This window comes from Muntiacus reevesi, chromosome 3 (assembly GCF_963930625.1).
Source record: "Muntiacus reevesi chromosome 3, mMunRee1.1, whole genome shotgun sequence".
NCBI classification, from domain to species: Eukaryota; Metazoa; Chordata; class Mammalia; order Artiodactyla; family Cervidae; genus Muntiacus; species Muntiacus reevesi.
In genome coordinates this window covers 73457290-73483400 of record NC_089251.1, presented here as the reverse complement: position 1 = coordinate 73483400, position 26111 = coordinate 73457290, and the positions used below count along the sequence as shown (strand labels likewise).

Below are 26111 nucleotides of genomic sequence, written 5' to 3'. Positions count from 1 at the left end.
CTACATCTTAAAAAACAGGAAAGGGCTTGCAGGAGGGTGGGGGTCACAGCCGAGGTGGTTTCGCTCTGCCTGGATTGGTGTGGCTCTGTCCATCCCCTCTCCTCCGTTTCCTTTCTTATGCCCATCTTTCATCCCACCTGCCTTGCTGAACAAGCCCTGAAGGTCTGTGGCTTTCTGAGAGCCTTTGAAGGCACCTGGCCTGAATGCTGATTTTCGGGGCCTTTCAAACCTGCAAGTATAAAGGAATCCCTTCCCAGAGCCTTGGGCAGGCCCGTGCTTGAGGACTTAGTGCAGCTGTGGGTTTCTCAGCTGCTGCTTCTGGGTCATCACAGTTCATCCTGCAGGAGTCCCTGGGGCAGACGGGACAAGAGACTTCACTCCTATGTCACAGGTTTGGAACCTGTGACATGCCAGCTGGGTGGCAGTGCAAAGCTGGGACTTTGGCTCGGGTTTCTCGAGAACTCCTGGGCCAACGTCACAGGGCAGGGTCAGGACAGCAGTGGAGCCGTTCCCCCGGAATGGCTCATGTCAGGGCATCGGAGAGCTGCTGGATTCCAGTATCCCAGCCTTCCTGCCTCAGAGACTCTCCTCTCTTGTACTTTTGGTTCTGCCTGGGGGACCCTTCTCTGGGATGAAGACTCCCTGTCCCATGGAGCCAGATGCCTTCGTGTCACATCCCAAGCTCCCCATTCCTCCCCAGGCCCTGGGACATTTTGCTTCTGGACAGCTTAAAATGGAATCAGCTGGCACTCTGCCTGTTGGCTGCGTTGAGTCCAGCCCTCGCTGCAGTGCTGAGGCATCCGCGAGCAGATTCCCCACCTGCCTCCTAGCTGGGAGTCAGCAGCGGGAAGCGGTTCAGAAGTCGGCTCCGATTTACCGTGGACCACGAGACCCAGAATGTGGCTGGAGGGTTGTAACAACACACATACATCCTCATAGTATTAAGCTAAATGGACACCATGCGCTCAGCTCTGTGCCAGGCACCAGGGAAGCCAGGAGGATGCTGACGTGGAAGGAGGCAGAGTCTTGCCCTGCAGGCACTCATCACCCAGGCGGGGATGCACAGCAAGACCCAGGACAAGATAGATGGTAGTTTTACCATCTGTACGTAGGGCTGGCTGCCGAGTGTTCTCTAGAGTATCTGAATTTGTAAATGCTTGATGTGAGTGTTTCTTCATTGTTAAAAGCATAAGCCTAGGTGGAAAAAAAGAAAACATTATGTGTGCGCGTGCACACACACACACACATACATACATACGTACACATGTATAAATGAGAGAGAGTGGTTTAAGTGCTCACTGAAGGTTGTCCTAAGCAGAGAAGGGCAGGGGTGATCACACTTCTAGCAGGAAGACTAGAACTTTGGATTAAAATAGTGTTTTGTTTTGTTTTGTTTTTTAAGTCTCAGAATAGTTTCTTCAGATGACATGTTAGACTCATTCAGTGTATAAAACAGGTATGCCAGGGGCTGGGCTGGTTGAAGGGAGTGGGCAGCCAGGGCTTCCCCTCTCTCTTCCCAGCCCCACTGCCAGCAGCCTCCCCACAACTCCACCCAGGAATCATTGAGTCCTGATGAGGCTGTGGCCCCACCATCCATAGTAGCACCCTAGGGCCCTGCCAGCCTCCTTATACCATTGCTTGAAGAACTGGGCCACCCATCCTGGCAGATGGGAGGGAGAGAGAGCCTGTGCTCCAGGAGAACCAGTAGTTGGTTGTCCTAGAAGAGCAGCAAGGAGTGGGGTGGTTTGCTGATCCCTGTTACCAGGTGGAGAGCATTCGGCGGTGCCCACTGTGTGTGGATGCCCATGTCCCCACCGCTGTTACCCCGTGGAGAGCGTTCGGCGGTGCCCGCTGTGTGTGGATGCCCATGTCCCCACGACATAGTAAAAACCCCTGGGGGTGAGGCCCCCATGGGGAATCACAGAAGGTCAGAGGGTGGCACCTGCTTAGGAACTGGCCACGTGTCAGGGGAAGGGGAGCCCCAGCAGGGGCAACGACGTGAAAGAAAGCATGGATGAGCCGGGAAGCCTGTCCTGTGGTCCAGATGCCACTAATACCCCGTGAGCACCACACAGGTGCCCAGGGTCACGGGGGGCAGTGGCAGGGATGGAAGGGGGCACACACAGGCGTTCTGATCGATGTGACAGTCGGCGCAGGGCTTCTTGTCAAGGAAGATGGTCCTGGTGGTGAGACCAGGGAAGTCTCGGGAGCTAACCTGGGCCTCCAGGGATCTGGGACTGAGGGATCCGGCCTGAGGAGGGCTGTCAGAGTGCTTGCCCCAGCCCAGTAAGGATGTGGTTGGGTTGAGAAATTCCACTCTGGGTCGTTCATGCTAATGGAATGTGAGCAGCCGTGAGGAGAAGAGCCTGTGTTGGTAGAAGTCACTGTAACACCAGCTCAGCTTTCGGCCACTTCTGTTCCGGGCACGTGGTGTGGTTGGATCCACCCCACGGACCCTTGCCGGCTCTCAGGGACACAGCCAGTGAGCAGGAAGGGGCCGGGCCCTGGTGGAGAGGGGCATGCTGCAGAGAAGGCTGGTCTGGGGAGATCTGGGAGCAGGGGAATGCTGCAGGACTGGTCTGCCCAAAGGACTGTCCAGGGAACCAGCTCCCAGTCACCCTGCCTAGGGGATTCTGCTGTTCTGGGTGTCCCTGCTCCCTGGAGAGCTTGCGCTTGCACCAACACCTGTTCTAACCATAGCCCACCACAGTTCTCCTCCTTCCCCCAACTCTCAGCCACGTCTCACCCCATGTTCCTTTTCATCAAACACCAGCCCCAGCAAGACCCCCTTCATCCGTGCTTTTCCTTATTCTGAGTCTGATCCAAAACCCCAGCCCTGGATTCTGTGAGCAGTTTGTCATTTTTAGCACTAATTGTCACCTGGAAGGCAGAAATTGTGTCTGCATGTTCCTAAAGCAGAGGCTCCTAATACTTGTGGAGTGTTGGACCTTTCAAGAATCTGGAAAAAGGGGCTGGGGATGGCAGGACCAGTGTCCCCAGCAGCTCCCACCAGGGCACTGAGACCATGGATTTGCCCAGAAGCAGTGTCTTAAATGAAGGAGGCTCAGCGCTCACCACCCGAGGAGAACCAGGAGTCACAGCCTTGTTTGGGCCTCAGTGGCTCAGCCAAGTTCTCCACAGGCTGCCAGGCAGCTGGTGTGCGTCAGTGTGGCTGGCAGTACCCGTGGGGAAAAGACTGCAGTATTTCCATGCATGTTGGTAAATAGCCACTGCCTTGGCCCTCATCAGGACCCTGGACTCCCCGACAACTAACGGGCCGGCACGTGGCATCACCCTGGTCATGCTGAGCCAGTGCTCTGATGGTATCTACTGTTGTCTTGGGCAGAGCGGGGCAGCTGTCCGTCCACCCCTGCTATGAACCTGCCTTCTGGTGGGACCCTCTCTTCCCTGCCTCTCTCAGGGCCACATCCCCACTGTTCCACTGTTCTTACCCTAGAGGACTTCAGGTTCGGGGGTGTTGAAAGAGATTCTGTTGTTCCTAAACAGTGACTGAATAAGACTTCATGTCACTTTCATCCTATTGAATATATGAGGAGAACTGGCAATTTTCAACTATTCAGTAGAGATAAAGGAAAACCTGATCATCCTCGGGTGTTCAGGGTCAGGATACAGTTTGCATTCAAGCACCTGTCGCATGCTGGTGAGGAGGGAAAGCAGAACCCTGCCCTTTGGTGACCTTTTCACCCGTTCCTTTCTTAGCCTGTTTCCTTGAGTCAGTTTCCTTCTGGGTCTGTCTCTGATATAAGGCCTGGAGAGCATGTAAGTAAAAAGATAGCCATGTGTTCGGTGAGGAGGATGCTGCAGAGCTGAGGGTGTGGGGGGAGACCGCTACCACGGCAGACAGTGCTTGAGAGGTGGGCGGGATGGTACACGATCGGGATAAGCAAGAGCCACAGGGATGCTGACGAATGCAGAGGAGCACTCTGTGCTTCGGCAGAGAGGATGGGGGAAACGAGGCAGAGAGAGAGCACGTGATCCGGGGATACGGCTGCGGCCGCCGTACTTGTGGGCACTCTGCCTCCTGAGTGCTGGGGAGGTGGGCTGATGGGGGCTGCTCTGGTGGGGCAGAATCCCTTGGGGTTCTACCCCGGGAGGAAAGCCAGGGGAAGGGGGCCCCTCAGGTGTTCTCACTGCTGTTCTCCCTCCCACAGCCTGATGTTCACCAAGGTGAAGCTGGAGCAGGTCCTGAAAGGCCCAGAGGAAGCCCTGGTGACCTGCAGACAGATGCTGCGACTGTGGCAGACCCTGTACAGCTTCTCCCAGCTGGGGTGAGTGGTGGGTCCCTCCAGATGGAGTTGGGAGGTGGTGGTTGCCAGGGCAACAGTCCACAGCTGAGTGGCCATGATGCCTCGTGGGTGAGAGGTGGTGAGGATGTCTGTATGAGGGCATGGGACCTACTGCTCCTGGGGCCTTTTACAGCCTGCCCTAATTTTAATCTTTTGACAGTCCAGTGAAGGACAGAAAAAAGCTCTTTAGGAAACTAAAGTTCAGGGGGGTAAGAAGGAAGAGAAGTCATTATTAAGCACCTCCCCCATCAGCTGGTTTTATCTTATCCACTGCCACTGAAGGGCCCCCTCCGGCTCCTCCAGGGCCACTCTGGCAGTCCAGGGTAAGGGACCCTGAGGCAGGGAGCGGCTTCTGGGCCTTCTGTGCCTGCAGGGAGGGCTGGTCCACTGTCATAGTTTATCCTCACCCCCGGGGTTCTTAACCTGAGACCTTATGTAACGTATCAGAGCCACTCTCCTATGAGTGGTAGTGATTGGGCTTAAACCTGAGTCTCCAGCCTGTGGAGCTTGTCACCTGTTTCCTGGTTCCATCTGTAAGCTGGGAGAGGAGGAGGAGGAAGCTGAGTTCCTGAAGGGCCCCCCACTCACCTACCATCTCCACACATCCCATCTCCTGCTCCAGCCCCCAGCTCTGAGATTCTCCTTGACCAGAGCAGGGCACTCTTGTCCAGGCTGAATCTGCAGAACGTCTTTGCTGACACCTGCCAAGACACCTGGGCTCAGCTTGCACAGCCCAAAGCAGAAATGGGCTTCATTTCTGCTCCACTCCCTTTGTCTGGCTGTGTCATCTCCCCACTGCCTCAGGGGACCCCACGGTGGGCACTTTCACTGGGACTCTGGGAGCCTAGCAACCTCTTAGAATCCCCAAAGCAATGTCTCTAAAGTTGGAATTTACAGAGGAGGCCCAAGGATAATCTGATCGAATAAAAAATCCTTGGGCAGGGTAGGGTCAGCCCTCTCTTTGCAGGCTTTGGGCCTGGGAGATTCCAGGGCAGAGCAGGGCAGTGGGTGGAAGCTGCCAGCAGGCAGCTCTGGAGTGAGGGACTTTTCAGAAAGGAACTGGGGAACCACCTGGCAACTGGATGCTGTGAAGTGAGGGCCGGACTCTGGTGTGTGGGGGGCCCGCCTTTGGATGCCCCTCACCCTGCCACTCACCAGCTGTGACAGGCAGGCAGGTGCATGGCCTGGCTCCACTTGCAGAGAAGAGCTGCCCCAGAGCTGGCAGAGCACGCCTCTCAGCCGGATGGCTGGCTGCCTGCTCATCCAGGCGATCATGGCGGGGCCCCTCTGAGCTGCAGCCTTGTCTCCACGTGTAGGGCTTAGCCTGTGGCTCCCCTCCAGGAACAACAGAGCCGTAGAGCTGTCAGGAGCTCTCGATGGTGGGGTGGTCAGGTTTGCCTTGGGGTCTTTTCAAGCCACCACCTTCACCCTCACCTCTGAAGGACGCCCCCCCCAACCCCCACCCACTCAGGGTAGAGCAGGGCTCAGCCTGGCCAGCTAGTTGGAGGCAAACTGTTGGGAGCAGAGAGTCAAATCCAATCCCCTCCTGACTTTCCCAAGGATAGGGAGTGTTCTTTCTGAACCTGAAGCCACCGAGCAAAAACTTGTCACATCTGGGCTGGGGAGTCCAGGATCAAGGCCAGAATCCACAGCCTGAAGGTCCGGGCCACCTGCCCTGCCAGCCCCGCCTCCCACTCTGAGCCTTGGCCGTCTTCCCCTGCTCTGCTCTGCCTGGACCAGCCCACGTGGCCCCTCGGGGAGCCCCCTGTGCCTGGTCTCGGGGCCCCAGTGCAGCACTCTGCATCCGGGTCTTTGTTAAATGCTTAGCGTAGACTGTCTCTTCTTGTCCGGCTGTCAGGTTCTTCAGGGTAGGGGCCTAGGACCAGGTGGCAAGAGGTCCCTAAGCTGAGCCGTTTCTGAAGCCCCTAGAAGAGCCCCCTTGGGAGCAGCAGCTGTGTCTGTGCGTTTACTCTAGGCCGGCGTGGGAGGGGCCCCAGTCCACATCCTCATTTCATCCTCACAACAGCCTTGTGATGTTGACATTCTCATGCTCGTTAACTGCACACAATAACATTTCAAGAAAAGAGAAGTAAGATCTAGAAAGGTTAAGTAGCTTTGCCAAGGGTCACACAGCTAAGGAGGGGCAGCCCCCAGCTTTCCCCCAGGGTCTCTGGCTCTTTCACACTCGTGTGCCTCCCGAGAATGAGAGGTGGGCATGAAGGGTGGGAGCCAGGCCTTTCCCACTGTGTTTCTGTGGATAGTTTCCTCTAACGCCCACAGAGATGGCTGGGCACCCAGAGGCCCGAGCTCCGTGTGAACCGGCATTAAGACGGAAGGATGCCCTGCTGTTCTTTGTGGGTCCACTCTGAAGGGAGGAGGCCTCTGGGCCCGCTTCCTCCTCTCCTGCCCTTTCGGCCTCAGTCCTCTGAGACTCCGCAGTCAGCAGGTTAAGGCCACAGCACTCCTTGGTAGGGTGCTGTCGGGGGCTGTGTGCGCCCGAAGATGGGCATAACCTTTCCGAGCTGGCAGCTCCCCCACACCCCACTCTTTTAAAAAGAGGAGCCTCCCTAGCTGTGTGGGAGCTGCAAGGACCTGGGGAATTGGGGGAGCTGTGATAAGATGGCCAGACTGCTTATCTGCCACCGAAGGGCCCCCTCCGGCTCCTCCAGGGCCACTCTGGCAGTCCAGGGTAAGGGACCCTGAGGCAGGGAGTGGCTTCTGGGCCTTCTGTGCCTGCAGGGAGAGCTGGTCCACAAAAGAACAGGCTTTCCATGGGAGCCAGTTTACAGCGCCTGCTCTGTACCTGGCTCTCTGCTGGACACCGACAAGACACAAAAGGTAGAAGAGGGATTAGATGAATGGGAGGGTTTCTGGTCCTCAGCGTGTGTGTGTGCGTGTGTGTGTGTGTGTGTGTGTGTGTGTGTGTGTGTGCAGACGCACATGTGCATGCACTGGGTTTCTGATCTTCAGCGTGTGTGTGTGTGCATGTGCATGTGCGCACGCACACACGTGCACTGGGATCCACCCGTGACAGAGAGCAGGGAGGGAAAGTAGCCGAAGAGCAGATGAGCTGCTCGAAGCCTCTAGAGGGAGGCGGGGACCTTGGACAGGGTTCTAAAGGGGGTGGGGGGGGGTGGATCTCGAGAACAGCAGGAACATCCTTGGTGGCAACAGCATGAGTAAGCATGTAGCTCTGGAAACAAAATGTGGTCACGGTAGGGACTAGTGAGGAGGCTGATGGCCTTGCAGGTGCACAACCTGTGTGGGGTGGACGAGGAAGGGAGCGGGCAGGAGGCGATCAGGAGTAAGGAGGGAGTGGGCAGGAGCCAGTAAGGAGAACTATCATGTCAGGTCAGCTCTGGGATGAACCAGATTCTAGAATCCTGAGCCTGAGCTGTGATCTGGCCTGATGCTCTTCTCCATCCTTCCCAGTGATCTTTAGCTCTGTTCTCAGGTCTGAACTCAGCCCCAGAGCCTACCTGGCATAAGGCTCCCCTCATTCTCCTTGCCAGCCCTCCACCTCACTGGGGCCTGGCCCTACCTTGCCTTCCAGGGGCCTGGAAAAGGATGGCAGCCTCGGCGAGGGCCTCACGCTGAAGAAACAGAGTGGCATGCACTTGACTCTGCCCGATGCCCATGATGCAGACTCTGGTAAGAATGTGCCCCGTGGGCAGCTATCTACATGAGCCCGCGGCTCCCTGTCCCAGCGTGAGCATCTGCCCAGCCTGGTGGAATCCATCCTGCCTCTGGCTGGCTGCTGCCCAAGGTCCTGTGCTAAGGAACTGCCCTCGGGCCTCTTTAGGGCCCAGAGTGGCAGGATAGCTGCTGGGCCTGGGGCAGGGAGTAGGCAGATGGCATAGGCAAGAGAAGGACCCCATCCTCTGTGTGGGAGTAGGGAAGACTGGGGTGGAGAGATAGCTGTGGAGCACAGAGACCATCTCCCCTTAGGCTGAAGCTCAGGGCCAAGGGGACTTCCCTGGTGGTCCAGTGGCTAAGCTCCACGCTCCCCATGCAGGGGGCCTGGGTTCAATCCCTGGTCAGGAAACTAGATCCCACATGCTGCAACTAAGAGTTCCCATAACAAAGATTCTGCACGGCCAAATAAATGAATTTTTTTAAAAAACAGCTCAAGGCCAAGGTCTGCCACGATAATGTCCTCAACAGATCAAGTCAAGTAGAAAGGAAGGGCTGAGCTTCTATTTCAGCCTAAATCTGACCGTGGTTTCCTGGAAAAATTCATCCTGACATTCATGGCTTGTGAAATTCAAACCAGTTTAGGATCTGCAAGCTTACATGTTTTAACCCAGGACCTGATTAAAGCGAATACCTTCCTCCAAAACACAAGCAAAGTTAGTCACGGGAATGAAAGTGTGAGGGAGTTGTATTTGGTGTCATTGCTCATCTTTTCCACTTCTGTGGCCGTGAACCAACTTGCGCCTTTGTTGTCAAGAGATGAAGCTGATTCCTGAAGCCACACCTAGCACCTGACTTGAGCTGAGGAGCGATGGGCTGGACGTAGAGCTGCTGACTCCAAGGAGGCAACGGTGCTGGGGAGCGTAGCGCCTTTGCAATTAGAGAGGGAAGAACTCTGGGCAAAGTTATTAGGACTCTATGAACACTCGCCTTATAAACTGAAGTCATCTGTGGTTTGCCCCAAGGTCTTCTGAGTTTATTGGAGCCTTTACTGCCTCTGAGAGAGAGAGGAAAATAAAGTGCTTGCATTCCACCTGCACATAAACGTAAATGTCAACAGCTTGTATATCTTGAACAGGGACCCATGTTACTCAGGACTGCCATGGGGAGAAGTTCTCCAGAGGTCACACGGTCTGGCCCAAGCTGCTACCCAAGAATCCTTCACAGCCCAACCTCCAATGGGACTTTTCTATAAAGAAATAATAGGCACTTGTGAAAATACAAAAGGGAGAAAAGAAAATTCACCCATCATTCCACCATGTGTGCGTGCTAAGTCGCTTCAATTGTGTCCGACTCTGTGACCCTATGGACTGTATTCCATCAAGCTCCTCTGTCCCTGGGATTCTCCAGGCAAGAATAGTGGAGTGGATTGCTATGCCCTCCTCTAAGGTACTTTTCTATAAAGAAATGATAGGCACTTGTGAAAATAGAAAGTAAAAATATAAAAGGGAGAAAGGAAAAGTCATCCATCATTTTACCACTCAAACCTTAATAAGTGGCCTTTCAGACTTTCAGAGACATTCCTGTATTTCGTTTCATGTAAAACTGTGATCCTACTCTTTTGCAGTCTGCTGCTTTTTTACCAAACTGCATAATATCACCATCTTTCTGCATCAGTACCCATTGTTACGCATTGTTATTTTAATGACTGCGTTGTCCAATATGATTATAGTCTCACTTATGTTTAATCAGTCCCCACTGGTGGACATTGAGACCATTTCTGTCTTCAGGACCCTGGGCAGTGGTAGAATGCCCACCATTGCCGACGTTCACGGTGTTCTTCCTTAGGGATTGAAGTGGGCTTACTGCCTCATTGCCCCTCAGAAACCCACCCCCTCTCTTGGCATGGGTGAGGGTATTAGATGGGCCCCTCCTAGTGGGTCTGTGCACTGTTTTGCAGCTACAGGGCCTGGCCACCCTGCTGTGACCCGGCGTGCCCTGCCGCTCCTGCAGGGCTATGCAGCCACCGTCACCAGGCCTGCAGCTCAGCCTTTCCCATCTTGCTCTACAGGCTCTCGGCGGGCATCATCCATTGCTGCCTCCCGGCTGGAGGAGGCCATGTCGGAGCTGACTGTGCCCAGCTCGGTCCTGAAGCAGGGCCCCATGCAGCTGTGGACCACGCTGGAACAGATCTGGCTCCAGGCTGGTAAGTGCTCCCACCCCCTACCTATAGGCCACCCGGGCCCCCTCTGGCTCCTGCGGGTCTGCCCTGGCAGCCCAGGTGGGAAAGCTGTGTCTTGAAGAGAACCAGTTAGGACTCAAACCCCCGAGAACTCTTGGGAGAGCTAGAGCAGAAGTGAGGTGTGCTGGCCCCAAGAAAGCTGGGGGTTGAATTCATTGAAAGCAGAGGGCTAGGAACTCAAGGATCGCCATTCAAGTAATGATCTCTCTTGATAGCTAGTAGGCACCACTGTCACCCTGGAGTTGGACGGTCTGTTAGTGTTGGGGAGGCAGGAGGTTCAGAGTCCCACAGCCCATTTACTGTCCTGATCTGATATGAGAGCTAGTGTGTGTCGAGCAGTTAGCACATCTATAGCAGGTGCTCAGCAAAGTTTAATTTGCGACCCTATGGACTGTAACCCGTCAGGCTCCTCTGTCCATAGGATTCTCCAGGCAAGAAATCTGGAGTGGGTGTGAGAGGGGGATTAGAATGAAACAAGAGAGAACCAAGACAGGGGATGTGCCTGAATGAGATAAAATGGTAGCAGCAGCAGCCAAAGTAAAAGGAAGGTGCTAGGGTGAGTGGAATCCTAAAAATGCACCAGGCCAACATGACCCCTTGAGCCATGCATGAAGCTCCTCACCTGGTACTCATTACCCTCCTGTCACCCCTCCCCACCCAGCCTCCCACCTGCCCCGCCCCCGGGCAGTGTCTATAACCCCGAGGAGAGAGAGAGAAGAGACAAAGGAGATACTCCCTTCCTGGGACCTGCAGATTCTGCAAGTCAGAGTTAGAATGTGCTTGTTGATTGAGGATCTACAGTTCCCCACTGGTAGCTTCCACATATGGACACATTAGTATGCAGGATGCCCCCACTCTCCCCTCCACAGGATCTAAATCTGGGGGAAAAAAATTGGATAAGGATTCATAAAAAGACTAGACCGGGAAGCATGTTAATAATGCAGATATTGCCCCAGTTAGCATATTGGGCTCCCTTGGGATGCTAGGAATGTGGGGGCTATGTTCCAGTGTCGCTTGTTGCACCTGGAGTAGGAAGAAGAAATTTGAAAAATCCAGAGGGATAACGAGCTAGGCTTCCTCTGAGGCAAAGATGCCCTGTCATCTTCTCAGACGTGGAGCTGTAACAGCTCCTGGTGGGCATACTGGGGTCCCACCCCCACAGGGGCCTGGGGTAGAAAGCTGCACCCTCCCCCGGGGTTTCACCAGCTTCAAGGAATATATTGGCAGTGTACTGATGAGTGGTCGGATTTGGGAGGTGCATGCTACCTGCTTTGGAACTCCCAAGGCCTTTTGTGTTAATGGTCTGTCTTGTTGACTCATCTTAGCAGGTAACAACCATATCTGCATTTTATAAGGCTGCTTGCATCTGTGAGAAATGCTGCTTTCTGCTAGGGAGGTAGTATGTTCTGGTAACTCCAAGTAAGGTTAAAGGGCTTCCTGAAGCCTGTAATTAGACTTGGGAATTTTGGTATAAGCAACATCCTTCAATAATTTGCATATTAGCCTTTCTTCTCTGGACATTATCCTAGACGTTTGGCCCATGGAGAACTCTGCGAACAAAATCTGAATGCTTGAACTGTGGTGCACGGTGAGGGTTGGGCTGTGTGGCGTTAGGAGACAAGCTTGGGGTGTGTGACCATGCAGAATGGCGGTGGCTTCTATAAGGTAGACACTTCTCTTTCCTTCTGTAACAGTTCAGAGATGGCAGCCTTGACTAGGATGACAGCTCTGCTCTCCTGGTCCAGGGACCCAGGTTCCTTCCATTTTGTTGGGTTTGCTCTTCCTGCAGTGTCACTCTTGTCCTTGTGACCCAAGGTGGCTCTCCACCACATTCACATGCCAAGGCATAACTAGGAAGGGTGGGGGAAGAGGACACCCTGTCCCTAGAAGGACATGTCCTAGAATTTGCATACATCACTTCCCCTCAGGATCCATTGGCCAGAACTTAGTCACATGACTATCCACCTGCAAAGGACTCAGGGAGGTGCCATTATTCTGGGTATACATTTGCCCCATTAAAAATCAGGGGATCTCTCATTATAGAAGAAAGGAGGATAGACTGGTAGGTAGCTGCCACAGGCAAAAAGGGAAGCAAGAAGGTATCCTAGGTCTTTCATTCTGAGTGTGGGAGGATTCTGGAGAATCCTCACTGTATGAGCCCCTTCCCCTCCCTTGGCCATCATCATCACCAGCAAGCATGTGCTGAGCACCCCTTGGATGAAGGACTGCCAGGAGCAGATCACCCTAAGCCTCCTCAGCCCCACGTGACCCAAGCTACAAGTATCATCATCAGCAACGCCCATGACCACCCCCACCCACCCAGCCTAATGATTCCTCCAGCTGCACCAGATTTCCAGGAAGAGAAAACTACCCGCCTTTATCATTTTGGAATGAGCTAATCCCCCAGTTTGGTTCAAGATTAATTGCATCCCAGTCTGTCTTGGCAGTAAGTTCCATCATTAACCCGCACTTAGGTTGGGAAATGTATCCCTCGTCTCCCAACTGTTCTCCTGCCCCACCGCTCCCCACTCCCCACCCTCTTCAAGACTCCTTCCCATTCCAGTCTGAAATGAGAAACTTCACGGAGGGTTTCTGCCTGAGAGGAGTTTCAAAAATGTTGCTTCTCTCAATGAGTTTTAAAAATGTCTCCTCTTTGGCAGTGGATTTGTGTGAAAAGGGGAGAATCACCCGGCCCCATAGATGCTCCAGGATCCTGAGTGTCGGGAGGTGCCTTCCCGAAGGGCAGGAAGACCCACCTTCCTCTCACTGCAGCTCGTGTCTCTGGGAGCTAAGAGCTAGAGAGGGGTGTGGGTGCAGGAAGAGTCCCCTTGCTCTGAGGGTCCCAGGGCTCACAGGCAGCTGTGGGCATTCCCTGCATCGGGGGAAAATTGGCCTGAGTCTCAGCTTCCAGATGGCAGATCCACACCATCTTGGCGCTGGTGCCCTGGCTCTTTAGATGGCCTCGGAAGTGGATGCTGCCCCTGCTGTTGGCCAGGCAGACCGGGGACCTGGGGTGGGGCAGTAGGGCAGTGTTTATAGATGAGACAGAAGCTGCATCTGACCCTTGGTCCAACAGGCTCTGTTGACTCTGATGTTTCCCTGTTTCCTCCTCATTTCTTCCCTTATCTCCCTCCACTCTCCCTTCTCTCCCAGCTCCCTGCCCTTCTCCCTCTGGCCTTATATGCCCCCTTCCCACGTCCTCTCCTCCTGTGCTCCTGCTTGTCCTTCTTCCCTCCTCTCTTGTCAGTCAACCCCTCCTCCTGAGTTCGTGAGGCGAGCTCCCAGGACAGGAAGTCGGGCGCCCAGGCCCACAGGGCCTTGACGCCATGTGGCCTGAGTCAGTGCGTCACACACCCCTGGGTCCCAGGCTAACCCCGAAACATCCCTTCAGACCTTTGTATTCTCTGTTACTCTCATGGCCATCCTCCCTTGAGCTGGTCTTCTCTCACTCCTCCCCCGCCCTCCCCGACCCTTCCTTCTCCTTTATTCTGGGCACCCATATAGGGGAGTGCTTATTTCCTTTAAGGGATAACTTTTGGAGACACCTCCCCCCACCACTGGAGCGCAAGGTGGATTCTTTTTAGGGTCTAACGTTATCTCCCTGGAAGGCCTCTGCCCTTTTAGCCTGGGTAGCCCCCCTTCCTTTCTGGGGTTTATGGGGTGCAGGGGGGGCCTCTAGGAAGCCATCTCACCTGGGGAGGTGCCTCCAAGGCCCCAGGCCTGGCCCTGGGCCCTCTTTCACCCTGCTCCTCGGGACCAGCCGAGGAAAGCCCTCCTCCCAGCAGAGAGGGCTCTGAACTGGCAGGAACGACCCAGAGAACTGGAGCCAGCTCTGGGTGCAGGGTTAGATCAGGATGCCTCAGAAAAAAATAATAAAAGGGACTGTTGCAAAGCTCCAGGGAACAGATGTTTTCCATTTGGAGCCTGCTGAGAGAAAAGCACAGAGGTGGGGGGGGCGGGTGGAAAGAGATGGAGGGAAGAAGAAGAAAAGTCGAAACACACAGACAGGAGAGGAGGTCAGGGCCAGGGTGGGAAGAGAGGAAGCCAAGAGAAGTGGAGACCAGGAGAGGGAGGGAGGGGGACAGAGGAAGGACCGAGGGGATCAGAGAGGAACCTCTGACTCTGAGGGGGCTGCGAGGCCCATTTGCTGGAGGGATGACCTCGACTATGAGAATCCATGGAAAATCCAATGATGGCGGGTGCTTTTCCAGCCCTGGCCAGGGGAGACTGGGCTGGCTGTGGACACCTTGGGGCCCTGGTGACCAGGGCTGGGAGGTAGAGGATTGGGCAGTGGGCGGGCACCGTGCCATAGGGCTTCTGCTGCAGCCTGAGGCTGGCTGTCTGGGGAGCACCATGTTTGGTAAAACAACTGCCCGGGGAGGCTGAGGCTAGAAGAAAGGGGTACATTTGCAGCCCTCTGACCTGTGGGTCTGTGTGCAGGTCCGGGAACCCACCCTGGCAGTGGGCCCGCCAGGGGTCGTCTGTAAGGCGGCCAAGAGCCCTCACCTCTGGCTCTGTTCTGTGTTATGTGGTTTCCTGCCTGGCTGGTGATGAAGTCCATCAGAGCAGCGCAGCCCTACCTATTTTTCAGGGCTTGTCCTCTGTTGTGTGACTAGGATAAAGCCCAGGGTCCCGAGGAAGGAGGGTGCTGGGGATCCTCGTAATTGAAATGTGTTGATGTGCAGGCACTGTGAGGCGATCCCAAGGGAGGGAAGGGGGGCCAGCCTCCAGAGACGAGGCTTAGGAGTCAGAGCAGCAAGTTGTAAACAGCTTAATGAGCTGGGCCAGGACCAGGTGGGCAGGTGGGCCAGGCCCGAGGAGGGCCTGCTGGGACAAGGTCCAGGGGAGGAGAGAGCCCAGCTCGCCTCTGAGCTCAGCTCCTGGTGGTGAACGAAGCAGCCCAGGGGCTGGTGCGGGACAGGCCTCCTCACCCCCACCACTCACACTTCCTCCCTCCCTTTTCCCCCGTGGCCCTGGAAAGACCTGCCCAGCCCTCCAGACCCAGCCAAGCACGGCCTCCCTTCTTCTCTCTGCCAGGCCAAGTGCCCCTGTGCCTTCAGGCCCCAGCTCAGATGCCACCTCCCCCAGGAAGACTCCCCTGATCAAACCAGCCCAGCTGGCCTGACCCCATCTGAGTGTCCCAAACACTCAGCCCTGGCACTTGTCACTCCATGGCCCTGGTCACTCCAGTGATTTGGTGGCTCAGCTGCTCCCCTTCCCCCACCTCCTCTCTTTCTCCTTCTCGTGGGAGGGCCAGGCACATGGTTGGTCCCCAGCAGCCAGATGCTGGACGCAGGTATGAAGGCAGCCAGTGGATAGCCCAGGAGGTGGCTCCAGTTCAGGCCATCTCTGAGGACAAGAGCCAGTGCTGTTCTCTCCCACCTTATCATGCGAGCCTGGCTCCTCTGAGTTAATTCTCTGATTCTCCCACACTCTCATCTCCAGGAAAGGAAAAGAGCACCCAGCTCAGAAAGCCTTCTGCAGTGTTCAAGCTGCTTTGATTATCCAGCGGATCTTAGGCTGCATTCACGCTGGGTGCCCCCTGTGCTGTGTGCACAGTCAAGGCCGTTATTAGGCCTCCTCCTGCTTCTTGTTAGGAAAAGAAGGAGGGCTGCCTGGGCCTGGGTTTTCCACCTCTTTCTGGTAACTTCCTTTCTGGTAGCACCCCCAGACCTGATCTGAACCAGTGTGACCTCAGCTCTCGGCCGTTGCTGGGAATGGCTCTTGGCAGAGTCACCAGCCAGGCTCTGCTTGCCCTTCTGTGCTCCCTCCCATCAGTGTGGGGCGCCAGCCCCCGAGGGGGGCACCCAAGCCCAAGCTGCCACAGGCGGCGGGCTGAGTGGGCTGCAGGCAACTCTAGGGCATGTGTTTCTGACAGCACCTGCGGCGGGTGTGTACCTGCACAGCGTGGGTTTGAAATGTGCGTTTGTGTGGGCTGGGCCAGGATTGGAGAAACTGCCCCGTTTTCTGCTGATGTGGGGCCAGAAGGCACACTGGTTGTGGGGAGATCTTCCCCGCCAGTTGGTTGAAAGACGTTCTCCGCTCTGTGATGGAAAGTCCTGAGTCTGGAGGGAGGTCGGGAGCTGCACCTTGTACCAAGGGGCTGGGGTGAGGTCCTCCCTCTGTCAGCCTGGGACACGGGAGAGAGCCTGCCTCCCTCCCAGACCTATGAAGATGAAATAAGAGAAGACGCTTGCCTGGCCCAAGCTCCACAGTCAGCTCTCAGTGTATGCTGGTGGCTTTCTAGCTTCTCGGTGTGAGCCCCAGCCCTGCCCCTTCGCAGGCGCCCTCGGGACTTCCTTCCTGTCCCATCTTTGGCAGCGCCACGTGGCTCTCCTCGTCCTGATGATGCAGGTAGAGTTAGCTCTTCAGTCAGTTGGCCTTCCTGGGGAGCCACCTCACCTGCCCCCCACCCTGTCCCCAAACACATGGTGAACAGATGAACAAGTGATGAACAGGACCCGAGCAAATACTTAGCTGCAGGGGACCCCACTCATGCCCCAACTGCCAGGCTCTGAAGTCAGACAGCCCAGTGTGAACCCTGGCTCCATCACTCTGTCTCCCTGCGGCCTTCGGAGAGTTCCTTAGCCTCTCTGTGCCCGTTTCCTCCTCCCCGAAGTGGGTAATAGAAGTGATGGTCCTGTAGGGTTTTGTGAGTGTTGGCAGAGTTGTTCTGCGTGCAGCACGTGGCATGATCCTGACACAGGGTGAGCACTCAGAAACCATTGGCTGGCGCCACGGCCATGCCCGAGAGTGAGCCCATCCTGTGCTGCGTCTCAGGGGGCTGGTTCCATCACCCAGGACCGGCTGCTGAACTCTGGGGACTGACGGTCAGATGTGGGAGGGGGCCACCGTCTCTGACTTCTCCCACCGCCTCACCTGCCCTTCTGGTTTGACAGCCGAGCTGTTCATGGAGCAGCAGCACCTCAAGGAAGCGGGCTTCTGCATCCAGGAGGCGGCGGGCCTCTTTCCCACCTCACATTCCGTGCTCTACATGCGGGGCCGGCTGGCCGAGATGAAGGGCAGGTTGGAGGAGGCCAAGCAGCTGTACAAGGAGGCGCTCACGGTGAACCCCGACGGCGTGCGTATCATGCACAGCCTGGTGAGTCAGCCCCGCACCCCCTCAGATGACCCCAGAGCCCCCTCCCACCTCACCCCTCCCCTGCCTGCAGTGCCCTGGTATCTGCGGGAGACGGCTTCCTCCTTGCCCTGTTGGGAGAGCAGAGGCCATATGGCGGGCCACTCCCCTTCAATCCCCAGCCTGAGTGGATGAAAAAATCCAGGAGGGTTGGCTGATTCTTTGTGACTTCCTCTTGGTGTGTTTCTGTAAGGCCGTCTAGTTCCAAGGGTTTTCACTGTAGGTGCTCATCAAGTCCCTGCCCTGCAGACTCTATACAGATACCAAAATGCTTTCTTTTTTTCATCCCCAGGCCCTGCCTGATCACGGGACTGCTTCCTCCATTTGAGAGGAGCCCCGTGCCTCCTTGTGGGATTCAAGGCAGTGTCTTGGGGTGGACTGTTGTGTCAGGCCCGACTCAAGCACACATGGAGAATGGCCTCGGGGTGCTAAGAGGGGCCAACAGCCCCTAATCTTAGGACTTGGAGGCCAGGGTGTGGGTGTCTGGGGTTCAGTGACTCTCCTGTGGGAAGGCTTGGCAGTTGGGAATAGGAGGTTGGTTCTTTTGCCCTGGCTTTGCTGTTCTTTTCCTGGGTGGTCAAGGGCAAGTCAGCCCCTTCTCAGTTCAGTTCAGTTGCTCAGTCGTGTCTGACTCTTTGCAACCCCATGGACTGCAGCACAACAGGTCTCCCTGTCCTTCATCAACTCCCAGAGCTTGCTCAAACTCGTGTCCATCGAGTCAGTGATGCCATCCAACCATCTCATCCTCTGTCATCCCCTTCTCCTCCCGCCTTCAATCTTTCCCAGCATCGGGGTCTTTTCCAATGAGTCAGTTCTTCGCATGAGGTGGCCAAAGTATTGGAGTTTCAGCTTCAGCATCAGTCCTTCCAATGAACACCCAGGACTGATCTCCTTTAGGATGGACTGGTTGGATCTCCTTGCTGTCCAAGGGACTCTCAAGGGTCTTCTCCAACACCACAGTTCAAAAGCATCAACTCTTTGGCGCTCAGCTTTCTTTATAGTCCAACTCTCACATCCATACACGACTACTGGAAAAACCACAGCCTTGACCAGACTGACCTTTGTTGGCAAAGCCCTGTGCAGTGGGGACTCTGGTCCAGGGAATGTCTCCAACAGGTGGTTGAGTAGAACCTAGGGAGGACTCTTTCCTTGCCATCCTTACTTGCTTTCAAAGAGCAGGTATCAGGATAAATGTAATGACCTAAAAGTGGACAGGCCTGCATGTACAGTGATTTCTGAAGTATAATTTAGGAGCCCATAGTTACAACACGTTCGGGGTCTGGGTTTCACCTAAATGCCCTGCTTTAAGAACTCTGTGAGGAGCACAGCCGTGAGGGTGTCACTGATGTCTGCCCCATGGAGAACACGGCAGCCCCAGGGGAATGGCTCCAGATGGCTGAAGAATTATCACTGCCACAAGGGGTCTGCTTTTTTCCTGAGTAGATGCAAGGAGTTAGCTGTCAGCTCAGCATCAGGAAAAATGGTTTAACTCTTGGCATAGTCCAAGGACAGACTCGTGAATCATGTGGTGAGGATGCTGCCCAGAGAATGTAAATATCACATGGAGGAGGAATTGGACCAGGTCATCTTTATAAGTTCCTTGCTAACCCCAAGAGTCCTTGAAAACAGGGATTCCCATCTCAGCCTGATCTCTGGATTCCTAGCTCAGGCCCACGTAGCAGCATCTCAGCCTAGGCCAGGTTCCCTGCACCTGGTACCGTGTTGCCTTCCAGTCTGCTCAGCAAATGTTTGTTTCTTGCAAAGCACATTGTCCTTCCCCCTGCACTCCAGACATTAGCTTCTCTGATAGATGCCTCCCCCAAGGTCACATCCAGAAACTTGATTAAGGAGCCAGAGGATGCAGGCTCTGTCATTAGGCCTGCAGCCAGGCAGACGGCTGCCTGCCTCTACGGTCGCAGATATGAGCCTACTGTCTCAGCCCCCCTGGAAAAACCCGGCCAAATCCGGTAACAAGTACAATTTTGAAGCAAGTGTACCATTTTTCATTTATGCTTATTATTGTTTGTAGCTATTTTCCTGAAATTGAGGCAGTTTCCAAGGGTGGGTTTCCATGGTAACTGAGTAGCTGTCCGGAGTGGCTCCCTACAGATGTTTCTGAAATGGCCCCTTTTTTCTTCCTGGGGTGCCTTGCTGATTTGATGCAATCTGAGAAAGGACTGCCCACTGTGAAGTTACAGGCAACCAGAGGGGCATCGGCTCAAGCGTAGGCAGCCTATCCCCTTTCCACATGCTGTGTTCCTGCCAGCATCCCACACATATGCATAAAGAATAGCAAATTTCAAGCCTGGGGAAGATTTACTAAGTACTCTTTTCCTAAACACACATGAACACTTTGGTGTATTGGTCTCCAGCATTCCCTGATCCCAGTGTCTTCCTTGTACTGTCCTGAGACTCAGAACATCTGGGATCTAGTCCTAGCTCTGGCCCTAATTCACCTGAGTGATTTAGGAAAAGACACACTTGGCTTCCACGATCCTAATGTCTCCTTTTATAAATGAATAATGAGCTTCATCATTCCTAGAGCAGCGGTGTTATAATCAAATGAGCTGATACATGAGAAAGCACTTCTGAAAGTCTGCAGTGCAATATCAGAGAAGGCAGAACACAGCACACACGCCACACTCTCTAGTCCCTCACCCAAGACAGACATCACTAATCGGTCACAGCACTGTTTCCCACTGAGCACAGATGGGATCTTGCGATCTTTTTCACCATGGTACTGCATAGTGGGAGTCACTCCCCGTTGGTCTGAGTCAGCTTGGCACTTATGTAAGGATTCACAAATCCCTTAGATTTGATGCGAATCCCCAGGATTCACAAATCTAAAAATAGTAGAGAACAAGAGAGACACAGTAGCTGCCTCAGCCTGAATCTGATGCATCCTTGGAGAATTGTCCAGAAAAAAGGAATATGGTAGGGGGACCAGTACTCCCCCGCAACCGGAGTTGTTGCCAAGGTGGGTTCTCAGGGAGGAAGACATCCTGGCCTTATGATGCCACTGTGGCTCTCTGAGGACATCGCCCTTGCTCGGTGCAAGAGGAAGGAGATACAGCCCTCTCCCCTGAGAGCACAGCCATCCATAACCCGACTGGAAGAGCTCTGGGTCCCTCAGTGAGCCCTCTGACATAGTGGCTGAGTCCCACACTCTGAGTTCTAGAGAGAGGAAGGCAGAGATACACTCAGTGTGCTGTGGGGATGCGCGGCTCTGCCCTGTAGTTCTGAAGGCGGGATGGTCCATCACCAGGAGGCCGGCCTTGGGGCCTCTCTGGAGCTGTGTACACGGGGCAGATTTGGAGATAGGCTGGAGAAAGCCTCTCAGAGGGGGTGGCTGTTGCTTTCAGGAGCTGGGCTCCAGGCTTCCAAGAATAAGAGCTTTTGGCCCAGAAGTGTGTTCTCTGCTCTCCCCGTCCTGCTGCCCTCCCAGCCTGAGATGTGATGGAGGTGTTTCCATGGTTCTGGCTCCACTCTGGGCTCATTTCAGGCTTTTCCACCCAGATCAGGCAAGAAAGAGAGACCTCTTTGGCAGGGTTGTGCCCCTGAAGAGTCCCTGCCACGCACACAGCAGTGTCCCAGAGGAATCTGTGCCGTCAAGCCCTGATGCCACAGGCTGCTACCTCCTCCAGGCTCAGGGGTGGCCAGCTGGCTTTGGGAGTCCACCAGGTGTGGGAAGAGAAAGGCATGCTCTCTGCCAATGGAAATACTTGGTGAAACCCCAGGAGCAGGTCCTGACAGTCTCTGCCAGCTCAGTCTTTACCTCCCCTCCAGGTAGCCGGAAACCCCACTCACTTGGCCTGAGTGCTCAGAACTTAATTTACCTGCAAGAGAATGTGTTGCATTGGCCATAAACTTCGTTCAGGTTTTTGCATCAGATGATGCAGACTAACGAATGTTTTGGCCAACCCAATAGTTACGAAGGGGCAACCTGACCTGTACCTGCCCGCCTCTGAAGAAACCTGAGAAAGGAAGCTGGGTACTTCCCAAGAGCAGCAGAGGCCTTGGCCTCCAGGTGATACTTTTTCAGAGAGGGCTCCGCAGGCGTGGCCGAGAGAGGGGGCTTCCTAGGAAGCAGCGATGCTGAGGGAAGGCACGGAGCCCAGCAGTGACTGAGGAGTCATCAGGTCTCTAAGCACCTTCCAAGAGGGGGCTCCTTTGAGGTCACCTGGCCTTAGTAGGAGGAGGGTCACTAGCCCCGGCCGCCCACCGCCTCACTCTCCCTACCCTCCGCGTGGCTGAGCCGCAAGAACGGATGCTTCGGTGCAGCCTGTCTCACTCCAGCTGCAGCTTGAAAGCTTCAGCCAGGACTCCCTCCTTGCCGCCTGTGTTTGTGGGTGGCGCCCCACCCTCCTCTCTACCAGGGACAGGTTCCTGGGGAGTGGGATTTCCTGGCTCCTCTCCTGCCAGGCTGCCATGCTCCTCACAGGCCCCTGTTCTTGGTGATGCTTCTTTCTTGAGACAGAGCTCCAGCTCCTGCTGCCCCATCTTCCCAGAACCCTTTCCTCCTCAGAACTGCAGGAGGAAACAGCTCTGTGTGAGCTTTGGCTCCCGTGATGTAATTCCCAGAGATGTGATTTCTGGAGCAGTCCTGGCCTCACGACCTGGCCTGTTCTCTCTCCAGATGCCCCTGGAAAGCCAGGAAGTCAGTGTTTATCTCTTTTTAACCTTTTATTTTGTATTGGGATGTAGTCATTAACAAGGTGGTGGTAGTGAAGGGACTCAGCCATACACACGCGTGCATCCATTCTCCCCCAAACTCCGCTTCCATCCAGGCTGTCACGGAACATTGAGCAGAGTTCCATGTGCTATACAGTAGGCCCTTGTTGGTTATCCATTATAAATATAGTGGATATATTTGTATCCAAATGTAACTCCCTAACTATCCCTTCCCCCAATCCTCTCCCCCAGGCCCCCATAATCATAAATCATAAGTTAGTTCTCTAACTCTGTGAGTCTGTTTCTGTTTTGTAAGTTCATTTGTATCATTTATTTTTAGATTCCACCTATAAGGGATGGGGAAGACAGTGTTTCTGTCATCCATTGTCCTCTAAGAGAGCGGCTGAGGAATTATTCCCCTACTTTCCCAGGGGGCTCAGTGGTAAAGAATCCACCTGCCGTGCAGGAGCCGCAGGTTCAATCCCTGAGCTGGGAAGATCCCCTGGAGAAGGAAATGGCAACGCACTCCAGTGTTCTTTCCAGGGTAATCCCATGGACAGAGGATCCTACAATCCACGGGGCCAAAGAGTTGGATGTAACTGAGCATGCATGCATGTGTGCATTCTCTCCCTATGGCTCCCAGCGTGGCTGTCTCTAAGTGGACTTGGGGATCAAGAGCATGGCCATGACCCCAGAGAGCTTCTTGCCTTCCTCTCTCTAGGCTGGGGTGTGCCACTTCACAACTTAAGTCCTCAGAAGCTCCCTGCCACCATCCCTCTGATTCCCTGAGGCAGGACCTGATTCAGCAAGGGCCAGGGCTCTGCCCCACCCAAACCTGAGGTTCTGGGTTGGGCCTTTTGCAGGTGCTCCAGGAATCCAACCAGAAGGCTCTGCTCTCTGAGGTCACAGAGATAAACTCTGGCTGCACAGAGCTCCTCCCAGTCCCCTGGATCCCATCCCCAATCCTGGAGGGTGAGTGCCTGTGCACTCTCTTTGTGACCCTATGGACCGCAGGATGCCAGGCTTCCCTGTCCTTCACCATTTTCCCAGAGCTTCCTCAAACTCATGTCCATTGAATCAGTGATGCCATCCAACCAACTCATCCTCTGTCGTCCCCTCTCCCCCGGTATACACATTCTATCTTGACTCACTACAAACTCATTTTTTGAAAAACCAAGCCATTTTTGCCAAACTTAAAAAAATGTTGGTTGCTCAGTTGTGTCCGACTCTTTGCGATTCCATGGACTGTAGCCTGCCAGGCTCCTCTGTTCTTGGGATTTTCCCGGCCAGAATACTGGAGTGGGCTGCCATTTCCTTCTCCAGGGGATCTTCCTAACCCAGGGACTGAACCCAGGTCTCCTCCGTCTCTGCATTGAAGGCAGATTCTTTACCACTGAGCACCTGGGAAGCCCAGTCCTGGAGGGTAGGACCACACCAGAGAGGTTCAGCCCTGCCAGCCCCTGGGTTGTGGGGGCATTTGGAGATTACATCTTCTTGCTGTAGGGCAGGGCAGGGCTCAGTTTTTGCTTCTCTCAAATGGGGATAATAATATGACCTCCAGGGGACAGTCTTAGGGCTCAGATGATGAAAAGACAAGTCAACATTGGGTATATTTTTGGTGCCATTCACAAGGAAGGCCAGGTGGCCTGAGCCCCACCTTTGACTAGGCTGTCTGACATCACTGCCCTGGCGGTTGTCTGTTCTTTTTGCTTTTGAACTGCAGGAACTGTTTGTGTGTTTTGGAGATTAATCCCTTGTTGGTTACATCATTTGCAAATGTTTTCTCCCAGTCTGTAGGTTATCTTTTTGTTTTGTTTATGGTTTCCTATGCTGTTGTGAAAGCTTTTACCTTTACCTTTTTCATTTTGAAGTGTGGCTCCAGGCCAAGTTCAGATGCTCTTGGTTTGCAGAGGGGAGAGGATGCCCAGAGTCAAGTCTCAGACACTCACTGTAGCCAAGTTGCTCCGTTCCCTCAGAGCACAGTGAGTGACTCTGGCCAAGGCATAGAGGTGCCGGATGTCGGCCCCAACTGCCCTGTGGCTGGGATGAGTGTGCACAGGGCAAGGCCAGGCTGACCTGGGCTGAGAGCAAAGGCAGCTGGCCCAGTGGACTAGAGTCTGTGTTGAGAGACAAGTGGGACTTGAGACCCCCTCTTGCGGGTGGGGCTCTGTAGCTAAAGGGGTGGCTGTGCCCTCTGGCTGCTGGAGAGGAAGAACTGGGAAGGCCAGGCTCTGGAGAAGCCCTGCGCTTGGACCCACAGTCTTGTTAGGCTGGGTTGATGGACGAGGTGGACAGTACCATAGCACAGCAGGGTCTCTGGTTCCAGGCCCCATGCCTGCTCTAGACTTCTCCCTCCTGGCTGGCTTCCTAAGCTGTGGCAGGGGCTGAGAGCGTCCGGGCAGCCTGGGGAATGGGAGGACCCAGAAGTCTTGCACTCTGCTGTGTATGTGCACATGTGTGCGTGTGTGTAGAAGCTGAGTTGTTGCATACACAGCCCCTCATCGGCAGAATCTGAGCTTTCCCGCAGCTCCAGCGGGCAGGAATATTGCTTCTGTTTGACAGGAAAATTCAGTAGGAATATCTGACCCCCTGGTGCAGTAGTTTTATTGTGAGTTCTCTTCCTGGCCCCTCCCCAGGGCTGCCTGAGGTCTGCATTCCCTGATGGGGAAGTGAAGGAGAAGGGAGGAGGGGATGAGAGGAGCAGGGTGTGTCCCCTCAGCCTGGGCCTCCTGTGTCCAGGGCCCCTCCCCCAGCCCTCCTATGCCCACGCCGGTGCAGCCCAGCACACAGTCTGAACCCTTGCCCCAGGCTCATGAAGGTGGAGGTATGTCCTCTTGCCTGCAGCCCAGGACTTTGCAGGCAGACCTTAGGTCCATGTGTGGACTTCTGAAGTCCACACCAACCCTGATGAGGAAGTGGACAGGAAGCCTTCTGTCAGTGTCACAGACTCAGCGCAGAGCCATGGGTAGGCATGGTTGGCTTACTTTAACCCCAGAATCAGTGGTCAGGGGAAAGGCTTACACGTCTGGAGGGTTCAGCAGGGCTCAGCCCCCTCCCCTTGTACAAAGGCCAGCACACCCCAAGACAGGCCGTCGCCAGCCCCTCAAGCTCTGCCTTCTGCTCAGAGGGCAGCAGTTGCCATCACTGCCCATCACAGTGTCCACGGCTGGAACCCAAAGTCCGGAGGCCTTGCTCTGGCCTCCTGACCTGGCCCTGCAGGCCTGGCTGTGCTCCGGAGTGGGCAGAGCCCCCAGCCAGCCCAGAACCTGAAACCAACCCAAAGAGGTGCAGCCCCCTGCCTTGAACTGGGACTGGCAAGGGGACAGGCGTGAAGAGCACAGCCACCTCTGCTGCCCCGAAGACCCCCCGCCCCCCCCCCCCCACACACACACAGCTGGGCTCTGAGGGAGTCTGGGGGCTCCCTCTCTCAGCAGGGGCCTCTTCTGTGAGAGCCTAGGGAGCTCTGGGCCGGGGCTCATCAGCCAGGCCGCAGGTGGGTCTAGAAGGAGTCGTGCCCTTCCCCACAACGGGGAGGTAGGTGCCCAGCTCCAGGCGGGATGTGGCCACGTGTGGGCTAGGTTCTCAGCCGGGACAGATTCCTCATTCCCAGTCTGGTTGGACAGGTTGAGGCTGACAAACTGGGAAGAATTTGGAGTGCGGGAGAGGGCCTGGGCTTGGCTGGAATGTGTGCCTCCCTGAGGGGTGTGTCAGCCCCCACTTCAACTCGGGGATGATGGCAGGAGCCTTCCTGGAGCTCCCTCAGAGCTGGTCCTGCCCCGGGCTCCTCCCTGCAGCCCCAGGGTCCCCAAGCAGGGGGCTCCAGGGACCAGGAGGCTCCAGCAGCCTCCAGCTGATGCCCAGCTTCCCAGCTGGAAAGGCTGTGACAGAATCCCAGGAATGCGCCTTGAGCTCAGAAAGAAAATTCCCAAAATAACTTCTATAAATACTTGAGGGGAGGGGGGGAGGGAGCGCTGGGCCTGGCCTGCAGCTGGCCTAGCCCCGGGGTTGCTTCCCAGGACCACCTCCCGCCACACAGCCAGACCTTCCCGCTGCCTGCCCCCACTGAATTAACAGGGTGACGCGCGTGCAGTGGCAGTTCTGACAAAGGCTGGCAGGACCC

The 26111-nt window shown here is 55.1% G+C and overlaps 1 protein-coding gene across 1 annotated transcript in view; it reads left to right on the top strand.

Annotated features, from left to right (window-relative positions):
• Positions 1 to 26111, top strand: part of TTC7A (tetratricopeptide repeat domain 7A) — a 119032-nt gene that overhangs the window by 87357 nt on the left and 5564 nt on the right. The window contains exons 16-19 of the mRNA XM_065929323.1: positions 4173 to 4289; positions 7861 to 7958; positions 10012 to 10146; positions 17082 to 17284. Of these exons, the coding sequence (XP_065785395.1) occupies positions 4173 to 4289; positions 7861 to 7958; positions 10012 to 10146; positions 17082 to 17284 (553 nt within the window). The remainder of the gene's footprint in view (positions 1 to 4172; positions 4290 to 7860; positions 7959 to 10011; positions 10147 to 17081; positions 17285 to 26111) is intronic.